Source organism: Olea europaea, chromosome 3 (genome assembly GCF_002742605.1).
Source record: "Olea europaea var. sylvestris chromosome 3, O_europaea_v1, whole genome shotgun sequence".
NCBI lineage: Eukaryota > Viridiplantae > Streptophyta > Magnoliopsida > Lamiales > Oleaceae > Olea > Olea europaea.
The window spans coordinates 3,970,303-3,980,947 of NC_036239.1; the positions used below are offsets into that span (position 1 = coordinate 3,970,303).

The 10,645-nt window shown below is 34.3% G+C and overlaps 2 protein-coding genes across 2 annotated transcripts; one reads left to right on the forward strand and one right to left on the reverse strand.

Moving 5' to 3' along the window:
- The first annotated feature begins 1,452 nt into the window (after positions 1–1,452).
- On the forward strand, positions 1,453–3,135 carry LOC111377183 (zinc finger MYM-type protein 1-like). The gene is made up of 3 exons (XM_023000246.1): positions 1,453–1,624; positions 1,841–2,670; positions 2,941–3,135. Exons 1-3 carry the CDS (start codon positions 1,453–1,455, stop codon positions 3,133–3,135), a joined length of 1,197 nt encoding a protein of 398 aa, XP_022856014.1.
- Positions 3,136–9,074: 5,939 nt separating this feature from the next.
- On the reverse strand, positions 9,075–10,124 carry LOC111377190. Its single transcript, XM_023000256.1, has one exon. It carries the CDS (start codon positions 10,122–10,124, stop codon positions 9,075–9,077), a length of 1,050 nt encoding a protein of 349 aa, XP_022856024.1.
- Positions 10,125–10,645: the final 521 nt, after the last annotated feature.

Consider the following 10,645-nt stretch of genomic DNA (forward strand, 5'->3'; position numbering starts at 1 on the left):
TGAGATCTTCAAGTGAGAAATCCGCAGGTTGGTCCTCTCTCCATCCATTATATGATTTGTGATTTTATTGATTTTAAATTTTTAGAGGAGTGTAAATTCAATTTTTTAGGGATTTTTAGTGGGATTATTTATTTGGAATGATTATGGAATATGGATTATTGATTATTTATTTGGAATGATTATGGAATATCAAATATGGATTACCGATTATTTATTTGGATTTTGGAATGATTATGGTCTATAGATTACCGATTTTTCATTTTTAGTTTCTTGTTGCCATTTCATTACTGATTCTGTGATTCATTTTGAAATGATTTATGGATTACTGATTATGGTTTTGGTTTGAGAGAATTTACTGTTGGTTCTCTCATTTTTCTTTTGTCACGAAAGCCTCGTTTGAGAACCCTAATCCGCCTTTTCTACTTCATCTTCCCATGGTTTTTTCTTCTTTCCTCTTAGCAGTGCCCATTTCAACTTTCCTATATGTCGAATGTTTATAGTCTATTTTGATTTTTGATTCTTGAAATTGAAGTAATTAATTTATTTTTTCGACAGTAGCCAGTAGGATTTTAGTAATTAGTGGTGATGTTATTTCAATACAAGTTTTGATTTTTCGGTAGTAGGATTTTAGTGCCCTCTCTTGATATTATTTCAATACAACTATACAAGTAATGAATTCTTATTTTGCTCCATTTTTGCTCCACTTTTTCAGACTCTGCATTTTCAACCGCAACTTGGAACAGTCGCGTTGTCTACTTCAAGCACCACTGCGACCACCACTATCACCAATTTCAGAACCCTTTCATTTTGGGGACTTATCAATCAGGTTTTATCACTCTCTGCTTATTATTATGTCTACAAGAAAATTTGAATCTGGATGTGCCAAAAGAAAATGAAAGGAAAAGATTGAAAAGTTGATTAAATCTCAAGATGGGGCACTCGATAAGTTTTTTGGTAGTAGTAAATGAACAAGATGTAGTTACTGAAGAAGTGTTTAACGAGAATGATAACAAAAATAATACAATTGAGGAAATACATTGTGTGATGAATGAAGAGGTGTCTACTAACAAAGATAATGAACCATTTTCTCTCGACCTTATTGATCCAGCAAATTGAGGAAATACGAATACGAATTTAAAAGATTTAATTGTATTGAAAGGTCCTGTAAGAGAAAATGATATGATTTTTCCGAAAGATAGAGCAAATCAACACTTTTCATCCATACATTACGTTCGAAGATTACCTAATGGAGAAAAGTATGATAGAAAATGGTTGATATATTCAAAAAGTTTGGATAAAGTATTTTGCTTTTGTTGTAAGCTATTTAAGAATGATGGGATCAGAACTCAATTGGCACATGATGGAGTAAATGATTGGAAAAATATTGGTGAAAAGCTTAAAATGCATGAAGTAAGTTGTGACCACATCAATAACATGAGTAAATAGATAGAAATGGAAATAAGATACGAAAAGAGTCAAACAATTGATAAAAGTGTGCAAGAACAAATCAATAGAGATAGAGAATATTGGAGACAAGTATTACTGAGAATAATATCTGTGGTGAAAACTCTTGCTGATTTAGCATTTCGTGGAGATAATGAGAAGATATATCAAGAAAATAATGGTATCTTCTTAAGCACGATTCAAATGATTGCTGAGTTCGATCTTGTAATGCAAGAGCATGTTCGTTGAATCAAAAATAGAGAGATTTATTATCATTATCTAGGACACAAAATTCAGAATGAGTTGATACTTATGCTAGCGGGCGAAATAAAAATAATAATCATTGAGAAACTCAAAACTTCTAAATACTTTTCTGTTATTTTTTATTGCACTCCAGATACAAGTCACGAAGAACAAATGTCTATACTATTGAGGTGTGTAGATATTTCGGCAAGTCCGGTGAAGGTTGAAGAATTCTTTTTAGGGTTTTTATTGGTGGATGATACATCGGGTAAGGGATTTTTTGATGAACTGGTGGATGCTTTGAATAATTTAGAACTTGATATTGATAATATAAGGGGTCAAGGCTATGATAATAGTGCTAACATGAAAAGACAACATAAAGGAGTTCAAAGTAAATTATTACAACTAAATCCTAGAGCATTCTACAGTCCTTGTGGATGTCATAGTCTTAATCTGGCACTTTGTGATATGGCCACTTGTTATTCAAAAGCTAAATCTTTCTTTGGGGTGGTGCAACATATATACACTTTATTTTCTTCATCTACTAAACGGTGGAAAATTTTCAAAGAGAATGTAACTGGTCTTACCCTTAAGCCCTTGTCACAAACTCGGTGGGAAAGTCATATTGAAAGTGTTAGAGCGATAAGATTTCAAGCTTTGCAGATAAAAAAAGCATTACTTCAATTAGCAAATATTGATGATTCTAAGACAAAAAGTGAGGTGGAGTGTTTGGCAACATATGAAATTGACAATTTTGAATTCTTACTTGGGATGATTATTTGGTATGAAGTGTTGAATAATATTAACAAAGTAACCAAACATTTGCAAACTGAAGACATGCATATTGATGTTGCTATAGACCATTTAAAAGGCCTCATTTCATTTTTCAAAGGTTATAGAGAATTTGGTTTTGAATCGGCCATGGTAGATGCTAAAAAGATTGCAAGTGAATTAGAAATTGAACCGATATTTCGTGAAAAACGGGTTATACATAGAAAAAAGTAGTTTGATGAGACTTCTTCTGAATAGATAACACAAACAGCTGAAAAATCTTTTAAGATCAATTATTTCTTATATATAGTGGATCAAGCTCTGTCATCACTTGAAAATAGATTTGAGCAATTTCTGATATTTTTGGATTTTTATTTGATTTGAAAAGACTTAAATTTATTGATGATGATGTTTTGAAGTGTTCTTGCATTAAACTTGAAAATTACTTAAAGAATAATACGATTTCTGATATTGATGGCATAGAATTATTTAGCGATATCTGAAGACATATTTGGAGCAATTGATGTATTGGATTACATTAAAGGAATGAACTATTGTTTTGCAAATGCCTGGATTGCTTATAGAGTATTATTGACCATTCATGTCATAGTTGCCTCTGCTGAAAGAAGTTTTTCAAAGTTGAAATTGATTAAGTCTTATCTTCGATTATCCATCTAACAAGTGCGATTGAATGGATTAACTATGATTTCTATTGAAAAAAATATGTTGGAAAAACTTGATGTTAGTAGTTTGATTACTAATTTTACATCTCAAATGTGAGAAGGTTAAATCTTATGTTAGCCTAATCTTTCGGGTTGTGAAAGAAGTTTTATTTTGCTATTCCATCTTTTGAATTGTATAAAGTCTTATTTTTAATATAAAAGTGTTAATTATTTAAATATTTAAATATTGTTAGACTTGTAAAATAAATTTTGTGCTGAGGAGCCTCATATTAATTAAACACCTAGGGCCTCTAAATTCTCAGGACCGCCCTGACATAATATACGCACACATGAAATTACATGTACAGAAATTTTCACACGAAAATTTAATGTGAAGATAAAAAAAGGAGGTTTAAAACAATAACCAGTTTTCAATTATGGATTCTGATCTTAACACGCCGCTCTGATACCAATTGTTAATATTTATTTTCAATCATGTTAAGAATCAAAAATCACCAAATAATAAATTAATAAAACGAATTCATACTTGCGGAAGTCATTGTTAATATGAATAGTAGTTGTAATAGCGGTCAAAATCTTCTCCTCCTTACTCCTCACAAAATATTAGCTATCAATGGGGCAAACAATAATAATAATGGAAAGGAGAGGGGACCTAGCCGTTATATAGGAAATAATTGAGTCGTCACATTATGACTAGAATTCTAATTAAAGTTTATTTTCGGCCCATATACTTAAAATTACCACATCATATTATTTACAACCTGTAAGGTGTAAAAGGCCTAATTGATCACTTAATAAATTTGGCTCAAACACAAATATCATTATGAGTCATACATCTAACTCATAAAATAAAAATCAAATGTGAAGCCCATATTAGAAATATTCCAACAATATAACCTAAAATTTATGGCGGTAACAAAGAATGAAGTTACATAGCCCTTGCTTGATCTCCATTTTGGGGAAAATAATGCATTTTGAATAGTAAATTGATGAAAAATGTGTGGTTAAAAATTAAAGAAAAAATTTTAGATTTGCATATAATATTATTTCATTAAAGAATATATGATTGAAAATGAATTTTAAAAAAATGAATTTTTAGAAGAATGAGAATCAAATAAGGGTATAATATAAATTTATAGTGTCACTTTTATTATTGAAAAAGTTAAAAATTTCTATGTTAAGAGTTGAATAAGCTAAACTCCACAAGACTCACTTAAATTAACGTTATAGATTCAACTTGTATCTTTGATTTCTATCACAATCATAAAGCTGCTCTAACATGTCACGTACAGCAAATGAATTAAATGAGCTAAAACACAATGCACTTCTTTAAACATGAATATATGCAACACTTTATATGCTTATATAAGCATAAAAGTGTCTCGATGTTATAATCCGTGGAAGGTTCAGATTTTTAGAAGCTGATCAGAAGACTACTCATGTTCTAGTATCCTAATATTTGCCTTAATTAAACTGTGCTCTTAAAATTTCAGTTCTGAACAGAATCTTTATCAAGAATTTAGAATAACCATGTATAATTACTAGTGCACAAATATGGAATATGTATTTTAATCATTCAAATAAGTTCTGATTATTTAGAAACTTAATATACTTTAATGTATTAAACGACATGAAGAGTAATCAAATTATTAAAACTGAATTTTAATGCATTTAAAAGGGTACTCAAAGAAATCATATTGAAAATTAGTAATAGTTCTAAAGTAAATTTATGTAGCATGTAGGAATTGTCGAATGCATAATTTTGTCTTAACATGAACTGAAAGTAAAACCAGAAAATTGAGTAGAGAGGTCTTGTATATTTAATATGAGGAAATTTCATTGGGTGTCAAAATTTGACCGTCTATTATCAAAAATGTCAATTTAGGACATTTTTGACCATCTGAATAACAGCAAATACCGTATATATCCTTGACACTCTGAACGAGACGTTGTGTCACTGACGAGAGGGAAACGAAATGCACTTGCAACCCTAACTTTCCCAAATTTTTCTTCCATTTCCCTCTCGTCTCTGCCTAATTGCAACCCTAACTTTCCCAATTTTTTCTTCCATTTCCCTCTCGTCTTTGCCTCTCAGTCTCACGTCGGCCGCCTCTCTGTCACTCATCGGCTCCCCCTTTTCTAGCCAGATTTTTAGCTTTTCGTCGCTGTTTGGAGACATCGGGTTTGGCTTCTTGCAAACTATAATCATTCATTGGCACGGTGGTCAAAAGCAATGGTCGACGAGCTGGTGGCCTCTCACATTCACGACCCCGTGCGTCGATTATTCCGCCGGCATCTCACATTCAAGACCCCGTCTAGCCGCAGCAGTTAGAATAGGTACTACACTTGGATTTCGTTCTTGTTTTTGTATATATTTCATTCTAAGGCATTAAGAATTTTGTTTGTGGGCTTAATCGTGTGATGAATTTATTGGAATGTTTGATGCTTAGATCTGAAAATATGTCTATGAATGGGAAAATGTGTGTTATTTTAATTTGTTATTTTGATAAGGAATTCTTTATATTTTTCTTGGAATAAGTTGTGAATTTGTTTCTTGTCTTCAATGAGTCTTGAGATGGTTGAAGAATATGGATGATACAATAAACACTTGTTCATAAAACCTTTAGTCAGTCTGCAATTTTCTGATTTCCTTGTAAATTATTGACATTCTTTTCGGATTTGCTAATGAAAATGTAAGTTGTACATCTGAGAATCCTTCCAAATTACAGTTTGTATACAATATTCTTTTCTATTTTCAAGTGCAAAAAAAAAAAAAAATATAGTAACAAAAAATTTTGGATTATAGTAGAATTCTTGCACGAGAATTTCATGGAGGTGCTACCATGGTTGATTATTCTATGCACTAATACTTACTTTGGAGTCTGCTTCACTCATTCAGAGCATCAGAAGACAGAATTGAATCACTTTTGTATTGATTGTAAAAAATATATATATGTTGTCACTGTGTTTTGACTCATGCTCTTCACAATTATGTTAAGGTTTTATTGGTTACATCTCTTGTTAATAAATTTAGTCATGTAATTAATTTTCGTGTTGTAATTTGTTTATTGACTTATGAAGCTGTACCCAATATATTGTATTTAAAGGATTTCAAAAACATTTCCTGGGGTCTTAAAGTACTTGTTCAAGTACATGTTTCATAAATGGTGATGTATAGTTCTTTTTATTTCGTTTTGCATTTTTTTCTCTCTAAGCCAACCTAGGGCCTCATGTATTACAGAGGCATTATTGAGAATAAAAATCAGCCGAAAACCCTCCCCAAGAGCCGTCGAAAACCCAGCCACTAACTGCAGAGGACGGTGAGCAGTAGAGGTAATCGTAGACTTCAGAGAAGTAGGTAATCTGTTAGGGCCCCTTAATTTCTCTTTCATCTTGTGTATTATTTTACATATCGTTTTTTCTCCATTGTTTTTTCAGTAAAGAATGAATCTGAAATGCAATACTTTGTGAATTTCTGTAATGTGAAACCCCCATTTCAATGCTAACCGTCTTTGACTATGAAGAATGCTCTAAATGTAGCAAAGAGATTGTTCCTTTTTTATTGAAATCTGTTTAGAATTTGTAATGTTTAAAATGGTGATAAGCTTTTGCGAATAGTAACCAATTTGCTTGTGGTGGTTTGACAACTGTTGTGGTGATACTCGTATACTTTATATTGTGCATTTGGATGGAAATGTTGATAAATACTTGGCATATTTGTGGGCCTAGACCACGTTTGTTTTGGGCATTCACATTTTGGTGTTTCACATGTTAACCTAGGATCACATCAGTAGCATGAGTGGAGCCTGATTGGAAGATATGTTTACTCCAGGAAGAAAATCATTTTAAATATTCTTGATACTTGCCTGAATGATGTGTAGATTGCTGAACAAATGTTTTGCTAAATAAAATTATCATAAAATGATCAAAGGAGCATGTGGAAGATACAAGAAGCACTCTACTGCTTTTAATATTTTTGGCATTTCAAAAGATGACATATGTATAATACGATAGTCTAAATAAAAAGAAAAAGATGATTGAGTACACACTAAGCAATATGAGGAAAATATTCTTACAGCTGACATTACACGGTATTTGTTTATAGCTTTTAATATGAATACAGCCATTGTTGAAACATAATCCTGTGTATAGTTTTCGTTGCCCAATCCATGCTAACTTGGGATACAAAATTCTTCCTCCTGTCATGAGTGGTTATACCCGTGCATTACACAATATGTCTCTTATGCATAGTCGCAAATATCTTCATTGACCCTTCACACTTTTGTGGTTTTAATGTTTTTGTTAGTCGTCTGCTGTGGAAATAACCTTGTTTCACTAAGTGCAACTTTTGTGGGATGTTGTTGTTCTCTACATGTGGGTGGAAATCTTGACTGACATTGGCATATATGAGCATTCAATGTTTTTATTGCTTGTCTGATGTGGAAATGACCTTGTTTTCACTTGCAATCCATATGTTGTATTCGGATGATGAAGGTTCGAGTGTCGACAATGAATGAAGTGGCCGGACTTCCGAATGTGGTGCATGTGTGAATCTGAATATGTGTAGTTCCATTTTTGTCAAAGATAGATCTGGTAAGCTAGTTACGCAATATTCTGCATGAGCACCTCCCTTGTGCATGTTATGTTTTGTTAATACTTTGGTATTGGACCAACGATCGACATTTTCCTATAAATAGTTTGTCGAGAATGATAGATGAACTATCGAGATGTCATGCAATACATTCATGTCTGTAAGTGTCCGTATTTTGCGCCTTTAGTGAAACATATGTTGTCCTGTATGACTGTCATGTGTACTGCAAATGTTGTTATTAGATAAGGGCAATGAATTTTATGGACTAAATAGGTTGGTCGTGCTTATTTCGTTTTTCAACCCTAAATCGTCTTTCAAACACGAGTTTTTATGCTTAGTGATTTTTGTGTTGTTTTGTAATAGCATTCCTTGATTAATTTGTTGAAGTAGCCAAGGCAGACAATGCGTAGAGCATGTTCATTTATGTTGTGAAGTAAAACACGTCGTGTCCGGTCTCGAAACGGTAATGGAATATTGTTCAAATGTTATGGTTGAAAATTACTATGTAAGTTGATAATGTGCTGGGGAATAGTATATTCATGCATGCAGCGTAGTTTTGGATAAGTCAGATTGTGTAGTTTGTAATCATCTGTCAGGATCGACAGTTAAACTGTCGACATGTTATCCATGAAACTCAACTGCATGGTTCGTGCTTTGGTTGTGAGCATGTACATACTAATATCTACAAACGAGAATATATATATATATATATATATATATATATATCTGTTTTGTACAAACAACATCGGGGGAAAGTTAACATACAACTTCAACCACTTTTAGATAAAAGCCTATTTAAACGGGCCGTGTTACAATGGGATTCGAAAATGCGGTTCGATTATGACCGACTGTACCACAGCGAGTGTATTTCCTCTGTCATGTGGTGAACTCGTATCTGGATCGATGATGTCGTGTGGGTGGTCTACCTGGAGGATGACGTACATTAGGTGGCAGAATAGGTGTCCTCTAATTTTGTTCGGGACCATCCAGTCCATTTCACGCATAACAGGATAGATTGCTTCACTGTAGGCACCCCTCCAGTATTCAGATGTGTAATACGGTGAGCATAAATCGTACAATAACTTACCTCGCAAGCAAGCAGCATGAGTTGCATGAATGCATGCATATGATTAAGTTGAAATTCATGACAAGTGCACGTGTTATCGGAGAAGTTCATGATATCCGTGTAATTGTATATTTCAACCTGCGTTAAGTTGTCTGTCAAGCCATGAGCTCGAAGCCTTGTACGTACTTTAAACGTTGCCTGCAACTCGTTCTCCATCCTTGATAACAGCACAACAGTCATGTGGTTGCATTGGTTCAACGTTCGTAAAATCACTTCCTTATAGTCTGTCGAATGTGCTCAACCAAGCACGTGATCGGCAATGACCGGGCGTGCTCAACATTGAGTTCAAAGATTGTGTGTTGTTGTTTGTCAAAATGTTGTATCGTTGGCCAAGGAATAGCGCTCGTGACCAAAATGAGAGTCCTGCTCGCTCCAAGTATCCGTAAGCTCTTTCACTTACCCTGCGGATCTGACCTGTAAGTCTTTCGAACTCTTCCAGTCGAGAAGTTCTTGCAGCTCGTTTGAATAGGAATATTACACTTGCATTGTTGTACCGCTGGATTGAGTTCTTCTCCAAATGCCAGTTACAGTACCCATGGTGAGACAGAGGAAATAGGTAAACAATGGAATTACAAATACTATTTTTCCTATCGGAAACAAAAACCAATTCATCTGAATCGCCTCTAAGCTCTTTCAAGTTCGATATAAACCACATCCACGATCTATTTGTTTCAGCATCGATGATCCCCCATGCTAGGAGATAAATCTGTTTGTTGGCATCTTGGCTGTTGCCAGCAAAAGCGCACCCTTGTATGGACCTTTTCAAGTGACTACCGTCAACACAAATAACTGGCCTCAAGTAGTGCATGTAACCGGAAATGCTTGCACCGAAAGCCAGGAAGAAGTAATGAAACCTGTTACGGGAATCAACTTCTATGTATGTTACTGTCCCCGGGTTACTCTCTCCTACGACGTGACAGTATGACGATAGTTTTTGAAAACTATCCATCGGTGTACCGTGTAGCATATGTAAAGTGGTCACCTTGCCCCTATGTGCTTTTTGACAATTTATTTTCACACCAAACTCGCGTTCCATGTCACGTGCAATAGCGGTAGGATCGTACGATCGGTATAGATTATCCAATCTTCCCAAAATATGCTCGACAATTACAAAAGTAGTGGTATGTCGACGTGCATTACGATGAAAATCTACGGAACATGTGTGCACATTGTTGAATTTACGGATCATGAATATTACAGATTGCTTTACACTCGAAGCACGTAACATCCATTTGCAATTATCGTCTGCGCATATAACAGTTAACATTTTGAGGGTTGACCAGCTGACCTTAAAAAGGAACTTGTCCTACAAAGCAAGAACACGAATTTTCGAGTACATCTCTTTCTTGCTGAAGAATATTTGCCGTTCAACAAAATCGGATGTATTCACACTTGTAATCCATTGGTATGTATCCGAACTCTGGGAATGTGATGACATTCCCTCGTCAACGTCTGCAATATTAGCACCATTTGTACCATGTAACAGGTCGTCTAACATCTCATCATTCTCATCTAATGGTGCAGCCCCAACGTATTCAATTGGACTATCGGCTACACTATTGTTTGGGACACTAGGCTCATGATGGATGTCATCGTGTTGTACGTTATGGGGAACATCCGCTGCTCCAAACGAAGCCTCATGCAAATTTGTATCCCTCCCCATGTCAACACTTGGCAGATCAGTTTTAGAAATAGTAACGCAGAGAACAATTTTCGTATGAACAGATTTGTACCAAATCAGGTCTTCATCTTCACGTATTTCGGTCAACAGTAAATTGAAGTTCGGGA

Bases quoted from the DNA above. Each gene is read 5' to 3' on its own strand.
- LOC111377190 (XM_023000256.1), bottom strand. From the start codon at position 10,124: ATGTTAACTGTTATATGCGCAGACGATAATTGCAAATGGATGTTACGT.
- LOC111377183 (XM_023000246.1), top strand. From the start codon at position 1,453: ATGGAAATAAGATACGAAAAGAGTCAAACAATTGATAAAAGTGTGCAA. The intron at 1,625-1,840 runs GTATCTTCTTAA...ATTGCACTCCAG, and splicing joins GATATATCAAGAAAATAATG to ATACAAGTCACGAAGAACAA. The intron at 2,671-2,940 runs GTTATACATAGA...TTGATGGCATAG, and splicing joins CGATATTTCGTGAAAAACGG to AATTATTTAGCGATATCTGA.